At 36.9% G+C, this 20,801-nt stretch overlaps 2 protein-coding genes across 2 annotated transcripts; both read right to left on the bottom strand.

Moving 5' to 3' along the window:
• Nucleotides 1–5,475: 5,475 nt before the first annotated feature.
• On the bottom strand, nucleotides 5,476–6,885 carry LOC123241793 (probable E3 ubiquitin-protein ligase TRIML1). Its single transcript, XM_044669337.1, has one exon. The coding sequence runs from the start codon at nucleotides 6,883–6,885 to the stop codon at nucleotides 5,476–5,478; it is 1,410 nt and encodes a 469-aa protein (XP_044525272.1).
• A 6,632-nt stretch (nucleotides 6,886–13,517) lies between these two features.
• LOC123241792 (probable E3 ubiquitin-protein ligase TRIML1) lies at nucleotides 13,518–14,927 on the bottom strand. The gene has a single exon (XM_044669336.1). It carries the CDS (start codon nucleotides 14,925–14,927, stop codon nucleotides 13,518–13,520), a length of 1,410 nt encoding a protein of 469 aa, XP_044525271.1.
• Between the last annotated feature and the right edge of the window lie 5,874 nt (nucleotides 14,928–20,801).

Raw genomic sequence — 20,801 nt, 5'->3', positions numbered from 1 at the left:
CATCGTACACAGAGACTGATACACTGCGGTAAAATTGAAAGTAATGGACTTTTGTACTAGCAGCAATGCAATGATCCAGGACAATTCAGAGGGACTTATGGAAAAGTCATTATCCACATTCAGAGGAAGAACTATAGGAGTGAAAACACAGAAGAAAAACAATTGCTTGAACACATGGGTTGATGCGGACATGATTTGGGAAGTAAACTATACAACCATCCTAGTAGAACTATCTATAATATGGAAATAGGTCTTGATTGATGACACATGTTAAAATCAGTGGAAATGCATGTCAGCTATGGGATTGGGGGGAGGGGTAGAGGGGAGAGTAAGAACATTAATCATGTAACCATGGAAAATTTTTCTAAAAAATAAAAATTCAAAGTCGTAAAAAAAAAAAAATGCAATCCCCTCTGAAAAGGGTGTTGACCAACACCCAGATCAGCTCATAATACATCGATGAGTTACGGGGTGTATGAGTCAATTATCAAAAGAAAAACCAAAAACATAAAAAGAAAAACAAATAGAAAAGAAATAAACTTTGGGAAAAATTAAAAATTCAAAATAAGAATCAAAATATTAAAAATCTATGTACATAAAAATTTCTAAATAAACAAGAATAAATTCATAACAGGTCCTTGTATTAGGGTCCAATTAAAGTAATTTCTTTCCCATAAGTCTATAGGACAAAATGCAGTAATATTGCACTTACCCATTGGCAGCCAAGATTACAGGAATTGTGGTATTGCCATACCATAAGAGAGAAAAAAAGGACCAGATTTTTATGTAAAAGGGAAGTATCATTCCCTGATCTGATTTGTTAAAGAAAAATAAAAGATGATATAAAAGCAGATGCTAGACTAAATCGGGGCTGATAGGCTCTAATTTGAGCCTGCCAAGCTAGCTCAAGATCCTCAGGTGGTAGATGGATCTAGGCTAAATGAGAGATGAGGTTGCCTGAGTGATCACCAAATGTGCTAGTAATTCCCAGGACTTATAAAGTTCAGCTTAGCCAAGCCTATGCCTCTTTAACAGTGCCCAAGCCAAAGTATCAAGTTGGAGTGGTATGTATGTTCAACAACTCCTCTCCCCCTTGGCTTGGGGTTGGGTTTGATGGTAAAAGGTTGTTTTGGGCTGGTGTTGATGTGCTAAACAGATAACCGCAATTTTCTGACTGGGCGGTTTGATAAATCCCTTTCACTATAGCTGTAGATGGTTACTAATCAGGAAAGGAATACCAATCTTCTCTTGGGTTAAACCTTAACAGGATTTATTGCTTATCTAAAGGGTTAGGAACAAGGAATAAGGATAGAGGTTTGGGAATGCTATACTATGCCTAATTAAGTTAAGTTGATTTAAATCTATAGGTAACAGGTTGATAGCAGGTTAGAGATTCTTCTCCCTCTCTCAATCCCTGGTCTGATCCAGCCATGGTGCAAACCAAAGGACAAGGAAGGATAATGATGTTCTTCTTAGCAGTTGTGGTGTTAATAGTTCTCAGCTCTATTGGTATCACGTGAAATGGACTTCCTATGGCACTGAGGTCTGGATGCTGGATTTGCAGGTCTATGGCCTACCCTCCCTCAACCTCTTTCTTCCCAGGATTCTCTTCTCAAAACTGAGACCCTGGATGGTGCAGTCCAAGGGTATTTATAGAGGTGGTCCCAACTGTCTTTTGGCTTTGGTTCATGCCACCTGGGTTAATTCTAAGTTCTTTAACCAATGACCCTGTCACTCAAGCTGTTCTCCTTCTTGTCCCAGAAGTTCCTTATTACAGATTTCACTTCTTTCTCAGGGATAGGGGAGGCAGAACAGTCAATTATTAGGTACTTGATTGGCAGTGTAGTACAAAGTCTCCTACGTCCTAAGATATGTCAAACATTGCAACTTTGAGTCTCACACTAAGTTCAAGTCCTTTAGTATTGGTGTAGAAGTTCAACAATCCTACCTGGATTGGTTTCTTTTTTGACCTGTGGGCTCTATTTTTTTGGCACTATTCAGGTTAATTTTGTGCTTCTATGGCACTGTGCAGATGAAGTCTGTGCTCCTTTTTTCATCCCATTTCCTAGAATCAGACATAAACATTGATCATAGTCCCATAACATTTTTCAATAAATGACAGGTTTCCATAGTCTAAAGCTTTTGGGTATGTATTAATAATATAGCAAATATGTTTTAAACTTATATTACTGCAGAATCAAAAAAAGATTAACATTAATTATATGTACTTTAAGTACAAGAAATAAAAAAGGGGAAAATCAAATATTCTATTAGAAAAATAAAAGGGAAAAGTAAAATAACAACTCAGGAATTCAATGTGCTTCTAATACTGGTGACATGTGCATCAAATTCAAAAAAATGAGAGAAAAAATTTAATACTGTATTGCACATGCAGGAAGAAAAACAAAAATATTTAAATATATATTTCAGAATCACAGAGGTAAAATACAGGATCTACTTGCCAAAAAATAAGATTTATTTCCTCTCTAACTTTTCTTGATCCACAGTGTGAGTACAAATGAGGTAGAAAATTATTAATACAGTCAAGAAAAAATGTTTTAAAAATGGCACAAAATGTTACAAAAAGGATGGTGCAAATAAATATAGTAGAAGGTTAGATAAGCACTGTATTCAAAATCCATTTTTTTCTTTGCTCTTTTAAGGGGAGACAAAACTGAAAAGGGTTAACATCAACAAGAACAATAGAGTCTAAGGGGCACCACCATCTGCCCCATGTGGAGTGGCATTAGCACCCTGTGTATTTCATGGATGAGCTCCATTTAAGATATTGTTGTGTGGTCACTTGGCATGAGTTATCCTCCCAATTTATATTTCTAGGATTTTTATCATTCTTAAAGTTACAATTCCTGAAATTATTATTATAATTATTATTCCTATAATTATTTCCATAGTTATTATTCAACTGGGTATTATTTCTGATTACTCTTAACAAATTCCTACAGTTCATCATTGTATGGTCCTTCTCACAAAAGTGGCAGGTAAGGGATTGATAGTTGGATTCTTGAAGAGGGACAATTGCCAATAATTGAGTATCATGCCCTATTTCATGTTTATCCATTCTATTACTTAAAAGATTTTAGTTCTTTCCCCATTTTGGACAGTAAATCACTAGTTTCTTCCTGCTTTTCTTTATGACCTTTTGAGACAAAAACAGCAGTTCTCCTTAATGCTTCAAGATCCATCTCAGGCCACCTAGGGCAATGTATTTTAAAGTAATCTTGGAACTCTTTATGAGAGTTATTGACAAATTGTTCCCTTATTTGTCTTATATACTTTTCAATAGAAATGTCAAGGTCCCTGTATCTACCGCCCAGCTCAATGAGCTTATCTATGAATTGGAGGTGTATGTTGTTTTAATGTAACCACATCTCCATCATGTCTTATTGTGGACACTTCCCTTAAGGGGAAAAGGCCATCATAGGAATCAGAATTGCTCTCTGGTCTTGATTTCCTCGTAGTTATTTGTATGTTTACTGTGGCAGTATGGGTAGGAACTGGTAATATAGTTGGACAAAGTCATGGGCTGGAAGAAGGAATGGGAGAAGATAGGCCAATCAGGAGAAGGAGAAGGGGATGAAAGTTTAGTTAGGAGGTGTGCAACATAAGAGAAGAGGGTCTTTATGTCAGGCATATCCATATGTTTCTAAATTTCAGGAGAAATAGGATTTTCCTCTCTTAGTAGTTCAGGAACAGGCTTAGAAAAATTAGACATTATTTGTTTAGAATCCTCCTTTTCCATTGGGCCATATAAGCAGTGTTTGAGAATTTGCATGTCAGCTTACATTTTTCTTATGGTAACGTTTTGTTTTTTAGCATTTATGATTTGGAAAATAAAGTTTCCTAATAACATAAAGAGAGCGAGGCATTCCAAAACCTTAAAGTTTCCTAATTGGGTGATAACTAGATTTTCTAGTACAGTGGCATTCATGTTGCTTCATCTAATATATTTTATATGGCTTGTAATTCTGGTTTTGGTCAGTAGGTGGCAATACTAGCTAGGTTTTCATGTGGCTAGGGATTAAGGACAGAGTGTGAAAATTCACAAGTAAGGGTATGTTTCCTTTGAGGACTTCACACCTTTATTAAGTATGTCACAACTCAAGATTTAATTAACTTTTGGGTGGAGGGTAGGCTAGGAAATCTTTTGTCTGAGGCTAAGTATAGGATTAAGTAGCTGCTAATGGTAAAGACTCTAGAATCCACTTATTCAAGGGGTGTTAGATCTCAGAATCTGACAGCTTGAACTTAAGTTCAGAACCCTGTGAGAACAGATGTATGGGCCAGTGGGGGTGGGGGGTGGGGATATGACTTGCTATTGCCTTGCTCCTCACTTACTGCTATGTCTCCTGCTAACTCTGCTCCCCTCTTACCTCAGTTCCCCGGATGGCCTCTGCCTACCTTTTGAATTTTTCTTTTTTTGAAGGTTGTTTCCCTCTGTCTCATTTTTGGTTCTTTCACTCATATTTTTTTGTGGCGATATTTTACTCTTGGTAGGAGAGGATTTTTGTGGTGAAATGGCATGCTGCTGCCCTAGTTACTCCTCCATCTTGGCCGCACCAACAGAAGTCCTCCTTCTCCCTCCCTATCTTACTTCTCCTTCAAATTCTCTCCCATCCTACTTTTCCTAATCCTCCTCCTCTCCCTCTCCCTCTCCTTCCACATCCTCCCCTCATCCTTCTCCTACTTCTGCTCCCCCACTCACTCCTAGCCTCTTTCTTCCTCCTTCTTCTGTTCCAACAATGAAAAAATTAAACTGTATTCTTTTAAAATTAACAATGTTTAATGTTTATAGATAACATAACAATAATATAATACAAGATTTTTTATAAATATGTAATAAATAGTAACAAATATGCTTATCCAAGAGAAACGTATTATCACCTTAGCTATGTCCAATAATCTTTATCTTGTTCTTTTAATCCACCTCTCTACCACCCTTCCCCAAGAAGACAAGCAATATGATATAGGTTGTATAAATTATGAAGTACATATTGCCTTATTCATCATGTTGTAAAAAAAGACATTTATTGCTTACACTCTAAAGAAGAATTCATTGAGGTAATGAAGTAAAGAATGGTATATTTAAATATGCAGACCCCAAGAGTTTCTTCTGTAGCAGTGAAAACTCCTTTTCACCACAAGTCCCTTAGAATTGTCCTAGAACATTTGTCATATTGATAATATTTAAGTCATTTTCAGTTGTTCATTGGATGTTATTATGTACAATATTCTCCTGGTTCAGCTCTCTTCACTTTGCATTTATACAAATCTTTACATGGTTCTGTATCGTTTTTGATCATCTTCATTCTCATTTCTTATGGCACAACAGTATTTCATACAATCACATACCACAAGTTGTTCATACTATTCTTATATGGTTTGATAATTTTACTTAATTATAATATCCATTTTAGCAGGAGTTTAAATGAAAAGAAGGTCATTTTCATTCACTTCTCACTGAGAATCTCCCATATTAGTTATCATAATTGACACAGGAGTACTTTCTTCTTTCTGACAGCAAAGAGAGAAGTAAGGACGAAGAGACCCTTCAAAGGTCATTTCTGAGAAACTACAAAGTAAGGATCCCTCTATGGCATCATAAAATGCGACATGTCTTTTATCATAATCCAGGAAAATTCCCACTTTCTTTATAGGCTGGCTCTGATTAATTCCACCTTTAGAATTCAAGAGAAAGTAATTCTTTCCATATCTGAGGCTTATTAGGTACCATACTTCCTCACATAATGGGGATGGTTGACCTTTTCTCCTGATTGAATCTTTACAGACTCCCAGTTTCCACACTGTCTTATCTCCTACTTTAACCTCCCAATAGTGTTTACCTGAAGTGAAGCTTTGGGCCCCCAGTACAGCAAGAGCATAATCAAACCTTTCCTGGTTGTCAGGAACCTCCTGTGGGACATCTCCATACTTGACACTCTTCAGATCTTCAGACAGGATGAGATGTGGATGGGCTGAATCAGGATCAAGACTGATATCCCTCTGGAATTTCATGAGCATCTCTCTCAAGCCAGTGATGGGGCTGGTGGCCCAGGCAAGGGAAATAACCTCTGGTTCTTGAAGTAGCAGCTCCTCATGCCTTTCCAAAGTGCCTTTCACATCTTGGAGCATTTCCAAGGGCCCCTTCTCCAAATTGTCCTCTACTTCTAATTGCATTCTTTCCAGATTTTCAATCTGTTGAGACAGTTTGGTCTTGTTGAGCTCCAGTTTTGCCAAGATGTCTGTGTATTGCTGGTCTAGTCTTTGTAGATAGAGCTCTTCTTCCTCCCATAAGAATTCATGTACTTTCCTGTATTCTGAAATAAAAGATTGTTTCAAAGAGTGTATAGCCTTGTCACAGAGTGCCTCTCTCCTGGCCGCTCTGTCCAAGGCAACATTAAATTCTTCTTTTTTTCGTTGTAAGTTATTCAGGGTGTGCTTGATCTTGTCCCTGCACTTGTCAGCAGCCATTTTCAGGGGAAGGACTCTGTGGTCCTTGTGCCCTGGGGATAATGAACAGGAACCACAGAGAAGTCTCTGGTCTTCTTCACAGAAGAGCTTCTCTTTCTCCCCATGTTTATGACACACAGACAGGTCCACAATGCTCTGAAGCAGATGAGGTCTGAGCCTTTTGCCAGTGACAGACACAGTCTGCAAATTCCTATTAGGCAACACATCATCTTCTTCGATGATTCCTCTGCATTCTGGGCAGTGGAATGTTGACTCTGCTTCTCCCCTGCACCTCAGAAGGCAGACTGTGCAAAAGCTATGGCCACAACTGACAGTCACTGGGTCTGTGAAGTAGCCCAGGCAGATAGAGCAAGTCAGATCTGTCTTGAGGTTTTCCAGCAAATCTCTTGGATCCATGCTCCCAGGCTTCTGATTCCTTCCTTCTCAGATATTCCTTCCAGGAGAGATAATGCCTGCCTTTCTCCCTTGGGATCTGGCAGCCAAAGACACCAGGACCCAGTTGTGAGGTGTCTTTTTATATGTCTGTCTTTGGTAGCTCCTCCCTTGACTCCACCCACAAAAGGTGAGAACTCATGTTTTGATAGTGCTTCAGCCTCTGCTTTAGGGCTGACTTCTCACCTTTCTTCTTATCCAGCAATTCACCATTGCCACCTCTTGGGGAAAAACCAAACAAACCCTTTTCTTCTTATTACTATTAACAAAGATCCCCAGTTTAGTCTGCCTTTTTTTGCACCTTCATTCTTTGAGCTTTTCCCTTTACTCCCTCTCTCCAAAGCTAAGAACTCCTATGTTTGTCACTGCTTCTTGTCTCTGCAAAAGAACAGTGTTCTGAAATTTTCCTTTTTTTAAAAAAAAACCATCAATGATGGACCTGAAGATTCACATTGGTGTTCCCAGATTGGCAGTTTAGAGGAAACCATTCTTGCACTTTCATCTTTCTAGCCAGTGGGGATTGCATGGAAATTATCACCTTTTTAATTATAGGTATAGAAACAGCATTAATATTTTTTAAAATTGCTTCTTTGATGTGATAGTTGTCTAAAAAGATTCAAAGGAAGTTCTAAATTGGGAAAAAAGATATGAAAACAGAAGGTAGCAATAAAATTTCATTTTATAAAATATCTTATCTATTCCCTACCATCTATTGATCTGTTGGTCTTATTTCATATAATTTTTCATAATACAATTATTTCTTTAGATAAATTTTCTAATTCAGTAGAAGTTCCTTTAGGCTTCTAGTGTCCTCATTTTTTCTGGTGTCTTACTCAGGGCCATCAAATTTTTATTCCAAATTTTACAAAACCAAAAAGAACATACATTTCCACGTGCAAAATAATTTTGCTAATAAATGAATTCATAAATCTCTTATATATTTACTTACTTTCCTTCACATCTACTTAATGAAACCTATCCTCAAGTGTCTAAGCCCCTGCCTATCCTCCCCACATCACAGCTGGGAGAGCAATATGTTCATAGGAATTAAGTCTTTCACATTTTCACCTTTCAGTTCACTCTATGAAGGTAACATTCACAAGTTATTCTTCCAGTATTAATTCTTCCACTGTATATTATATTCTCCTGGTTATGCTCATTTCACTGTTCATCATCCTGGATAATTCTTTCCATTTTTTTTCCTAATTAGACTGCTCATCCTTTCTCATGGGACAGAGGTATTCCATCATAATAATATACCAACATTTGGTTAACCATTTGGTTGTTCTTGAATGTGGTTAGATTAGTTCTCAGCCCCCCAAAATGCATATTAATGGCCCCATTTTTTCCACATCTCTTCCAACATTGGTCATTTTGCCCTTGTGTCATTGTAGCCTTCCTGGTGTGTGTGAGGTTATATTTCAGAATTGTTTTGGTTTACATTTCTCTAAACCAGTGATGGGCAAACTTTTTAAAGAGGGGGCCAAAAGGAAGGAAATGCTCATCTGTCAGTCTCTTTCTAAGGCAACTCTTTCAAAGTTTCACTGTATTGTATCCTACTCATTGTATTGGTCAGATTAGGAATAATGTTGAGGCAGGGCAGAACATTTCAGGGGACTACATCTGGCCTGTGGGCTGTAGTTTGCCCATCACTGCTCGAGACAGTAGTGAGTTAGAGCATTTTTTCAAAGACCTGAATATGGCTTTGATTTCTTCATCCAAAAATTGTCTGTTCCTATTCAGTTATCAAATGGAGGATTGCTCTTATTCTTATGAATTTGGCACTGTTTTCAACATATGAGGCCTCTATCGGAGGGGCTGTTTATAAAATTCTTCCTCCATTTTCTGCTTTCTGATCTTGGCAAAATTTGTTTTATTTATACAAAACCTTTTAAATTTAATGAACTCAGAATTGTCCTTTTTATATTTCATAAAGTTTTTCATATCTTTGGCTCATCAATTCCTTTCTTATCCATACATCTGATTGGTAACATGCTCCCTATTCTTCTAAATTCCTTATATCTCCTTTTATGTCTAGTTCATGTATCCATTTTGATCATATTTTAGTGGAATCAACAAGGCAACCCCAGAGGACAGGATTAGCAATCTCACTTTGTTTGCTGAGCCCCACAGCTTGTATCCCCAAGGATACCACTACAGTCTGCAGACAGAATAGCTGTGTCTGCAACCTGGGCACCAGATATCCCTGATTGCATAATGATTGAATCTTTGGCAGTTGTTTTTAAACATTTAAAAGCAGATATCAAGCAAGCTCCTGCAAAGACTGACCTAAAGTTAAAAGTGAACTATCTAGAGACTAAACTAGATAGAATGGAAACTCAGTATGAGGAATTACTCAAGGCTAAAGGGACAATGACAGAAAGCAAAGAACATAAGTCTTATGTAAGAGGTACTATGGATAATGAAGCATTACCAATATTGGAATTGTTGGCAGCATAGGTAATTGTTTCCAGATTTTTTTAAGGAAAAAATGAAATGAGATAAAGATTGAAATAGATAAGAAAATAATCATATTGGGGGACTTTAATTTTCCCTTCTCAGAACTAGTTAAATATAACCAAAAAATAAATAAAGAGTTAAGGAATTAAATAGAATCAGAGGTAAGTTAAATATGATGTCTATCTGGTGTGAAGAGGGAATCAAACTTTCTTTGTCTATCAATCAACAGTTTTTAAGTTAATCAGTCAAAAACTTAAGCACTCCTACTTAACACTAATTAAGTTCCCAAGCCACTTGCTAAAGTGGGTGTCAACTTCAGAGGCCACTGCCCTGTTCCTGGGCAGTGCTAGGCAAATTGAAAGGCTGCAGTTGGTTCCTGTAAAGTGGAGGAAGGGACTGGAAGAGACATGGTAAAAAGGACTGTAAAAAGTCCTGGAGATCCTGTGCAAGGGACTTTTAGACTTTGGCTTCACTTTGAGCTGGGACTTTGGCTCTTGGACTACTTCTTAGAAGACTGCTCCTGGATCTTCTCCTTTGGACTTCAGTGTTAGATGACCTCCCCTGGGGTGGGTGGAGAAGCTGGCCTTCCTTTCCTGGCTTCTGGATAGATTGGTTCCAGAAAGACCTGCCTTTCCTGGAGGAGGTTGCATTGGTATAACCCTTTCTGAGGACACCAACAGACTTCTGGCTGAGAATTACTGGAAAATCCAAGTGGGGTCAAGGGACATGGTGAAGCCCTTGCTGGAGCTGAGCCCCACACTAGAGCAGCACTTAGGGTGCTAAGCTAGATAATTCTTTATCTTCTTCTTACATTTTCCAACTTTCATTCATTCCATCTATTTGTAAATAAAGCTACTAAAGGTCATCTTTACTTCAGTTATAATATCTTGAAATCAGTGACCCCAAAATTACTATAGAATTCTCACATTAACATGAAACCTAAATTTTAAATTCTTACACTGATCACTTCCCACATACCTGCAGGTGGCTAGGAGTAAGACTGAGTATACACAGAATCCTAACATAGTTTCTGGTGAGACAACAATGGTTTAGAGAGCATAAACATTCTGCAAAAGTCTTTCTTTTTTAAATTTTCTTTTATTTTGAAACCTTTACCTTCCATCTTAGAATCAATACTGTGCATTGGTTACAAGGCAGAAGAGTGGTAAAGGCTATGCCATGGGGGTTAAGTGACTTGCCCAGAGTCATATAGCTAAGGAAGTGTCTAAGAACAGATTTGAACCTAGGACCTCCCATCTTTAGGCCTGGCTTTCAATCCACTGAGCCACCCAGCTGCCCCTAAAATTCTTACTTCAACACTCAACATACAATGGAGGTAATCTTGTACTTCTGAGGGATTGTGGCATTGGAAAAAAATGTTCTACTAGGTATGACCAAGCTAGAAAACACTTGGTTTTGGAAAGAGTATGGATCTGGAAACAGATTGTACCTTCTGCCCAAGGACCAATCTAGCTAAATATGGCCCTGGGGATGCATATTAACTGAGAATAAGACAGGTTAAATTGATCAAATTAAATGGGTATAGGAACATGTGGAACCATACCTAATATTACATTGCTATATCAACTGTAAGTTGTTTTTTAGAAAACAAGATGGAAATATACACTAAGAGCTGTAAAGTTGCTCATGCTCATTAGAGATCCCATTACCTGGATTAGGCCTTAAGGGAATTATTGAGAAGCTAAAAAATTGTGCATGTATAAAAATGTTTATGGAAGCTTTGTTTGTAAGGACAAAATAACTAGGGATAACACAGTTGCAATGATTGGGAGAAATGGCTGAATAGATTGTGATATTTTAATGTAATAGATTCTATTATTTTATTAGAAATGACAAATATTGGAAATATAAAGAAAATAAGGAAAATATATGAAGAGATGAAAAGAGAAGAATAAAGATTAATAATAATACGATGGTTACATTAAGAACCAAAGAGCTACAAAGCCAAGAGAAAAAAGTATCAAAGTAAAACAAATCTAAAGGGAACTCAAACACAGATGTTTATATTAACACATATAATTTACATATTTTGACAAATTGTGAACAATGTAGAAATTGTGCTTTTGCATATAATTTTTCATCCATTCTTTTATTTAAATGTTTTTTATGGTGGTGGTAGTTACTAATTATATGAATGAAAAAATCTTTTAAAAATTAACTTTCTTTAAAGAGAAATTTAATTCTTATTTCTTTCTTCTCTGATATCCTACTCATCAAAGATAAGGCTAGCACTTTCCTCAGAGTTGTAGCAGAAAAAAAGGTTTTTTAATTTATTTTATGTTACCCTTTTTTTTTTTTTTGTAATTTCACCCTTTAAACTCTTTCCTTTAGTCCTTTTTCTAAATCCGAGAATTCTTAAGCCCTTTAGTGCTTCTAGTCTCTATAAAGGGATAGAGTTCTCCCCTCCCCTCCCTTCCCCTTCTTATTCACAATAATGTGTCTAGTCATTCACAATGTTGTTCACATCCAGGAACTTCAAAACAAAGATGAGTGTCTTTTAGGCTTTCTAGCCAATGGAGAATGTGTAGAAAATACCTGTTTTTTCATTAGAGATATAGTGACAGTGAAATGTCTCCTATGATGTCAGATGTCAGAGCTCTCTGAAAAGATGGAGGGGAAGATTGAAAAGGAGAAGCCACCATAACAGAAAGTAGTAATAAAGTTTATTTCATAAAATATCTTGCCTCAGTTACCTACTCTTCCCTTATCTTTTGTGATTCTTATTTAATATACTTTTTGATAATATATTTATTTCTTTAGAAATCTTCTCTGTCCTGATCCGGTAGAAGTCCCTTGAGGCAGCTATGATCCTCATTTTGTGTTGTATCTCACTCAGAAACATCACTTTTCCATACCAATCTCCCAAGGAGGTCATTGAAAGGAATCATTCCCTCATTCATTCATTTGTTCATTCATTCAGCATTCTTTCATCTCCCTCTTCCTCAGTCTCTATTTTTAAAACGTTTTTACCTCCCTTTCCCCCACCTTCATTCATGTTTTTTTCAGCCTCCCTTTATACCTGATCTGCAAATTAAATGTTTGTGGATCATCATAATGTTAATTAGAAAAAAAACTCCCATTTTCAAAATTATCAAATATAAATTAAATACTTTATTTTATTTGGTTTTGATGATCAAGCTCAACTTTATTGACAATTTCAACATCGATTGAAATGAATATTTATTTATTCATTTAGCATTTTTTCATCTCTCTCTTCATACTTCTGTGCTTGAAAATTTTTGCAACTTTTTTTCTCTCCTCAGTCCTTCTCACCTATTTCTTTTCTGTCTCCCCTAACCCCCTCCTTCTTCTCTACTCTTCCCTCTTCATCTCTCCTCCCCCTCCTTCTTCTCTCCTACTCACTCCTGCTCCTTTGCTTCCTTCTTTGCTCTTCTGCTCCAAGTAAACAAAATAAACTGTATTATTTTTTAACTAACACTTTTTTATTTTTATTTATAACAGTAATAATACAAGATTTGTTATAAATATGTAATAAATAATTATAAACCCTTTTATCCAAGGGAAAAAATTCACAAATGAGTTTTGTCCAAAAATCTTTATCTCGTTCTTTTAATACACCTCTCTACCACCCTTCTCCAAGAAGACAGGTAATATAATATAGGATGCATAAATATATATTTCATAAATATATGTTCATCATGTTGTGAAAAAAAGAAACTTACTGTTTACAAGATAAAGAAGAATTCATTGGGGTAGTAAAGTGAAGAATGGTGTGTTTCAAACTGCATTCAGACCCACTGGGTTTCTCCTTTGGCAGTAAAATTCGTTTCTTCATCATGAGTCCTTTGGAGTTGTACTTGAGCATTTGTAATATTGACAATAGCTTTTCATGGTATATTAAATGTCATTCTGTGCAGTATTCTCTTAGTTCTGCTCACTTCACTTTCCTGAACTTTATACAAAATTTTCCAGTTTTTTTTAATCATTATCTTCAGTAATTTGTTATGGCACAAAAGTATTTCATACAATTATATCCAAAATTTGTTCAGATTTATTCTCTATAGGGTTTAACAATTTTACACAATTACCGTTGTCCATTTTAACACAAGTTGAAATGAAGAGAAAGTCACTTTCAAGTCATTGTCATTCACTCCTCAGTGAGAATCTCCCACATCAATTAGCATAATTGACCCTTGAGTACTTTCTCCATTAGGACAGCAAGGAGAAAAGTAAGGGCGAAGAGGCCCTTCAAAGACCATGTCTGAGAAACTAGAAATTAAGGATCCGTCTATGGCATCATAAAATGCTATATGTCTTTTATCATAATCGAGGAAAATGCCTACTTTGTCTATAGGCTCGCTCCTATGGATGCCATATTTACAATTCCAGAGGAAGCAATGATATCGAGATCCCAGACTGACGAGGGTCCATGCATCCTTAGATAATGAGGAGACTTGTCCCTTTCTCCTGACCGGATCTTTACAGATTCCCACTTCCCAAGCTGTTTTATTTCCTACTTTCACCTCCCAATAGTGTTTGCCTGAAGTGAAGGTCTGGTCCCCCAGTACAGCAGGAGCACTATCGAACCTTTGCTGGTTGTCAGGCAGGTCCCGTGGGACATCTCCATACTTGACACTCTTCAGATCTTCAGACAGGATGAGATGTGGATGGGCTGATTCAGGATCAAGACTGATGTCACTCTGGAATCTCATGAGCATCTCTCTCAAGCCAGTGATGGGGCTGGTGGCCCAGGCAAGGGAAATAACCTCTGGTTCTTGAAGTAGCAGCTCCTCATGCCTTTCCAAAGTGCCTTTCACATCTTGGAGCATTTCCAAGGGCCCCTTCTCCAAATTGTCCTCTACTTCTAATTGCATTCTTTCCAGATTTTCAATCTGTTGAGACAGTTTGGTCTTGTTGAGCTCCAGTTTTGCCAAGATGTCTGTGTATTGCTGGTCTAGTCTTTGTAGATAGAGCTCTTCTTCCTCCCATAAGAATTCATGTACTTTCCTGTATTCTGAAATAAAAGATTGTTTCAAAGAGTGTATAGCCTTGTCACAGAGTGCCTCTCTCCTGGCCGCTCTGTCCAAGGCAACATTAAATTCTTCTTTTTTTCGTTGTAAGTTATTCAGGGTGTGCTTGATCTTGTCCCTGCACTTGTCAGCAGCCATTTTCAGGGGAAGGACTCTGTGGTCCTTGTGCCCTGGGGATAATGAACAGGAACCACAGAGAAGTCTCTGGTCTTCTTCACAGAAGAGCTTCTCTTTCTCCCCATGTTTATGACACACAGACAGGTCCACAATGCTCTGAAGCAGATGAGGTCTGAGCCTTTTGCCAGTGACAGACACAGTCTGCAAATTCCTATTAGGCAACACATCATCTTCTTCGATGATTCCTCTGCATTCTGGGCAGTGGAATGTTGACTCTGCTTCTCCCCTGCACCTCAGAAGGCAGACTGTGCAAAAGCTATGGCCACAACTGACAGTCACTGGGTCTGTGAAGTAGCCCAGGCAGATAGAGCAAGTCAGATCTGTCTTGAGGTTTTCCAGCAAATCTCTTGGATCCATGCTCCCAGGCTTCTGATTCCTTCCTTCTCAGATATTCCTTCCAGGAGAGATAATGCCTGCCTTTCTCCCTTGGGATCTGGCAGCCAAAGACACCAGGACCCAGTTGTGAGGTGTCTTTTTATATGTCTGTCTTTGGTAGCTCCTCCCTTGACTCCACCCACAAAAGGTGAGAACTCATGTTTTGATAGTGCTTCAGCCTCTGCTTTAGGGCTGACTTCTCACCTTTCTTCTTATCCAGCAATTCACCATTGCCACCTCTTGGGGAAAAACCAAACAAACCCTTTTCTTCTTATTACTATTAACAAAGATCCCCAGTTTAGTCTGCCTTTTTTTGCACCTTCATTCTTTGAGCTTTTCCCTTTACTCCCTCTCTCCAAAGCTAAGAACTCCTATGTTTGTCACTGCTTCTTGTCTCTGCAAAAGAACAGTGTTCTGAAATTTTCCTTTTTTTAAAAAAAAACCATCAATGATGGACCTGAAGATTCACATTGGTGTTCCCAGATTGGCAGTTTAGAGGAAACCATTCTTGCACTTTCATCTTTCTAGCCAGTGGGGATTGCATGGAAATTATCACCTTTTTAATTATAGGTATAGAAACAGCATTAATATTTTTTAAAATTGCTTCTTTGATGTGATAGTTGTCTAAAAAGATTCAAAGGAAGTTCTAAATTGGGAAAAAAGATATGAAAACAGAAGGTAGCAATAAAATTTCATTTTATAAAATATCTTATCTATTCCCTACCATCTATTGATCTGTTGGTCTTATTTCATATAATTTTTCATAATACAATTATTTCTTTAGATAAATTTTCTAATTCAGTAGAAGTTCCTTTAGGCTTCTAGTGTCCTCATTTTTTCTGGTGTCTTACTCAGGGCCATCAAATTTTTATTCCAAATTTTACAAAACCAAAAAGAACATACATTTCCACGTGCAAAATAATTTTGCTAATAAATGAATTCATAAATCTCTTATATATTTACTTACTTTCCTTCACATCTACTTAATGAAACCTATCCTCAAGTGTCTAAGCCCCTGCCTATCCTCCCCACATCACAGCTGGGAGAGCAATATGTTCATAGGAATTAAGTCTTTCACATTTTCACCTTTCAGTTCACTCTATGAAGGTAACATTCACAAGTTATTCTTCCAGTATTAATTCTTCCACTGTATATTATATTCTCCTGGTTATGCTCATTTCACTGTTCATCATCCTGGATAATTCTTTCCATTTTTTTTCCTAATTAGACTGCTCATCCTTTCTCATGGGACAGAGGTATTCCATCATAATAATATACCAACATTTGGTTAACCATTTGGTTGTTCTTGAATGTGGTTAGATTAGTTCTCAGCCCCCCAAAATGCATATTAATGGCCCCATTTTTTCCACATCTCTTCCAACATTGGTCATTTTGCCCTTGTGTCATTGTAGCCTTCCTGGTGTGTGTGAGGTTATATTTCAGAATTGTTTTGGTTTACATTTCTCTAAACCAGTGATGGGCAAACTTTTTAAAGAGGGGGCCAAAAGGAAGGAAATGCTCATCTGTCAGTCTCTTTCTAAGGCAACTCTTTCAAAGTTTCACTGTATTGTATCCTACTCATTGTATTGGTCAGATTAGGAATAATGTTGAGGCAGGGCAGAACATTTCAGGGGACTACATCTGGCCTGTGGGCTGTAGTTTGCCCATCACTGCTCGAGACAGTAGTGAGTTAGAGCATTTTTTCAAAGACCTGAATATGGCTTTGATTTCTTCATCCAAAAATTGTCTGTTCCTATTCAGTTATCAAATGGAGGATTGCTCTTATTCTTATGAATTTGGCACTGTTTTCAACATATGAGGCCTCTATCGGAGGGGCTGTTTATAAAATTCTTCCTCCATTTTCTGCTTTCTGATCTTGGCAAAATTTGTTTTATTTATACAAAACCTTTTAAATTTAATGAACTCAGAATTGTCCTTTTTATATTTCATAAAGTTTTTCATATCTTTGGCTCATCAATTCCTTTCTTATCCATACATCTGATTGGTAACATGCTCCCTATTCTTCTAAATTCCTTATATCTCCTTTTATGTCTAGTTCATGTATCCATTTTGATCATATTTTAGTGGAATCAACAAGGCAACCCCAGAGGACAGGATTAGCAATCTCACTTTGTTTGCTGAGCCCCACAGCTTGTATCCCCAAGGATACCACTACAGTCTGCAGACAGAATAGCTGTGTCTGCAACCTGGGCACCAGATATCCCTGATTGCATAATGATTGAATCTTTGGCAGTTGTTTTTAAACATTTAAAAGCAGATATCAAGCAAGCTCCTGCAAAGACTGACCTAAAGTTAAAAGTGAACTATCTAGAGACTAAACTAGATAGAATGGAAACTCAGTATGAGGAATTACTCAAGGCTAAAGGGACAATGACAGAAAGCAAAGAACATAAGTCTTATGTAAGAGGTACTATGGATAATGAAGCATTACCAATATTGGAATTGTTGGCAGCATAGGTAATTGTTTCCAGATTTTTTTAAGGAAAAAATGAAATGAGATAAAGATTGAAATAGATAAGAAAATAATCATATTGGGGGACTTTAATTTTCCCTTCTCAGAACTAGTTAAATATAACCAAAAAATAAATAAAGAGTTAAGGAATTAAATAGAATCAGAGGTAAGTTAAATATGATGTCTATCTGGTGTGAAGAGGGAATCAAACTTTCTTTGTCTATCAATCAACAGTTTTTAAGTTAATCAGTCAAAAACTTAAGCACTCCTACTTAACACTAATTAAGTTCCCAAGCCACTTGCTAAAGTGGGTGTCAACTTCAGAGGCCACTGCCCTGTTCCTGGGCAGTGCTAGGCAAATTGAAAGGCTGCAGTTGGTTCCTGTAAAGTGGAGGAAGGGACTGGAAGAGACATGGTAAAAAGGACTGTAAAAAGTCCTGGAGATCCTGTGCAAGGGACTTTTAGACTTTGGCTTCACTTTGAGCTGGGACTTTGGCTCTTGGACTACTTCTTAGAAGACTGCTCCTGGATCTTCTCCTTTGGACTTCAGTGTTAGATGACCTCCCCTGGGGTGGGTGGAGAAGCTGGCCTTCCTTTCCTGGCTTCTGGATAGATTGGTTCCAGAAAGACCTGCCTTTCCTGGAGGAGGTTGCATTGGTATAACCCTTTCTGAGGACACCAACAGACTTCTGGCTGAGAATTACTGGAAAATCCAAGTGGGGTCAAGGGACATGGTGAAGCCCTTGCTGGAGCTGAGCCCCACACTAGAGCAGCACTTAGGGTGCTAAGCTAGATAATTCTTTATCTTCTTCTTACATTTTCCAACTTTCATTCATTCCATCTATTTGTAAATAAAGCTACTAAAGGTCATCTTTACTTCAGTTATAATATCTTGAAATCAGTGACCCCAAAATTACTATAGAATTCTCACATTAACATGAAACCTAAATTTTAAATTCTTACACTGATCACTTCCCACATACCTGCAGGTGGCTAGGAGTAAGACTGAGTATACACAGAATCCTAACATAGTTTCTGGTGAGACAACAATGGTTTAGAGAGCATAAACATTCTGCAAAAGTCTTTCTTTTTTAAATTTTCTTTTATTTTGAAACCTTTACCTTCCATCTTAGAATCAATACTGTGCATTGGTTACAAGGCAGAAGAGTGGTAAAGGCTATGCCATGGGGGTTAAGTGACTTGCCCAGAGTCATATAGCTAAGGAAGTGTCTAAGAACAGATTTGAACCTAGGACCTCCCATCTTTAGGCCTGGCTTTCAATCCACTGAGCCACCCAGCTGCCCCTAAAATTCTTACTTCAACACTCAACATACAATGGAGGTAATCTTGTACTTCTGAGGGATTGTGGCATTGGAAAAAAATGTTCTACTAGGTATGACCAAGCTAGAAAACACTTGGTTTTGGAAAGAGTATGGATCTGGAAACAGATTGTACCTTCTGCCCAAGGACCAATCTAGCTAAATATGGCCCTGGGGATGCATATTAACTGAGAATAAGACAGGTTAAATTGATCAAATTAAATGGGTATAGGAACATGTGGAACCATACCTAATATTACATTGCTATATCAACTGTAAGTTGTTTTTTAGAAAACAAGATGGAAATATACACTAAGAGCTGTAAAGTTGCTCATGCTCATTAGAGATCCCATTACCTGGATTAGGCCTTAAGGGAATTATTGAGAAGCTAAAAAATTGTGCATGTATAAAAATGTTTATGGAAGCTTTGTTTGTAAGGACAAAATAACTAGGGATAACACAGTTGCAATGATTGGGAGAAATGGCTGAATAGATTGTGATATTTTAATGTAATAGATTCTATTATTTTATTAGAAATGACAAATATTGGAAATATAAAGAAAATAAGGAAAATATATGAAGAGATGAAAAGAGAAGAATAAAGATTAATAATAATACGATGGTTACATTAAGAACCAAAGAGCTACAAAGCCAAGAGAAAAAAGTATCAAAGTAAAACAAATCTAAAGGGAACTCAAACACAGATGTTTATATTAACACATATAATTTACATATTTTGACAAATTGTGAACAATGTAGAAATTGTGCTTTTGCATATAATTTTTCATCCATTCTTTTATTTAAATGTTTTTTATGGTGGTGGTAGTTACTAATTATATGAATGAAAAAATCTTTTAAAAATTAACTTTCTTTAAAGAGAAATTTAATTCTTATTTCTTTCTTCTCTGATATCCTACTCATCAAAGATAAGGCTAGCACTTTCCTCAGAGTTGTAGCAGAAAAAAAGGTTTTTTAATTTATTTTATGTTACCCTTTTTTTTTTTTTTGTAATTTCACCCTTTAAACTCTTTCCTTTAGTCCTTTTTCTAAATCCGAGAATTCTTAAGCCCTTTAGTGCTTCTAGTCTCTATAAAGGGATAGAGTTCTCCCCTCCCCTCCCTTCCCCTTCTTATTCACAATAATGTGTCTAGTCATTCACAATGTTGTTCACATCCAGGAACTTCAAAACAAAGATGAGTGTCTTTTAGGCTTTCTAGCCAATGGAGAATGTGTAGAAAATACCTGTTTTTTCATTAGAGATATAGTGACAGTGAAATGTCTCCTATGATGTCAGATGTCAGAGCTCTCTGAAAAGATGGAGGGGAAGATTGAAAAGGAGAAGCCACCATAACAGAAAGTAGTAATAAAGTTTATTTCATAAAATATCTTGCCTCAGTTACCTACTCTTCCCTTATCTTTTGTGATTCTTATTTAATATACTTTTTGATAATATATTTATTTCTTTAGAAATCTTCTCTGTCCTGATCCGGTAGAAGTCCCTTGAGGCAGCTATGATCCTCATTTTGTGTTGTATCTCACTCAGAAACATCACTTTTCCATACCAATCTCCCAAGGAGGTCATTGAAAGGAATCATTCCCTCATTCATTCATTTGTTCATTCATTCAGCATTCTTTCATCTCCCTCTTCCTCAGTCTCTATTTTTAAAACGTTTTTACCTCCCTTTCCCCCACCTTCATTCATGTTTTTTTCAGCCTCCCTTTATACCTGATCTGCAAATTAAATGTTTGTGGATCATCATAATGTTAATTAGAAAAAAAACTCCCATTTTCAAAATTATCAAATATAAATTAAATACTTTATTTTATTTGGTTTTGATGATCAAGCTCAACTTTATTGACAATTTCAACATCGATTGAAATGAATATTTATTTATTCATTTAGCATTTTTTCATCTCTCTCTTCATACTTCTGTGCTTGAAAATTTTTGCAACTTTTTTTCTCTCCTCAGTCCTTCTCACCTATTTCTTTTCTGTCTCCCCTAACCCCCTCCTTCTTCTCTACTCTTCCCTCTTCATCTCTCCTCCCCCTCCTTCTTCTCTCCT

This window comes from Gracilinanus agilis, chromosome 3 (genome assembly GCF_016433145.1).
Source record: "Gracilinanus agilis isolate LMUSP501 chromosome 3, AgileGrace, whole genome shotgun sequence".
NCBI lineage: Eukaryota > Metazoa > Chordata > Mammalia > Didelphimorphia > Didelphidae > Gracilinanus > Gracilinanus agilis.
Note: the sequence above shows the minus strand (reverse complement) of the source record. Positions and strands in the feature narration are given on the sequence as shown.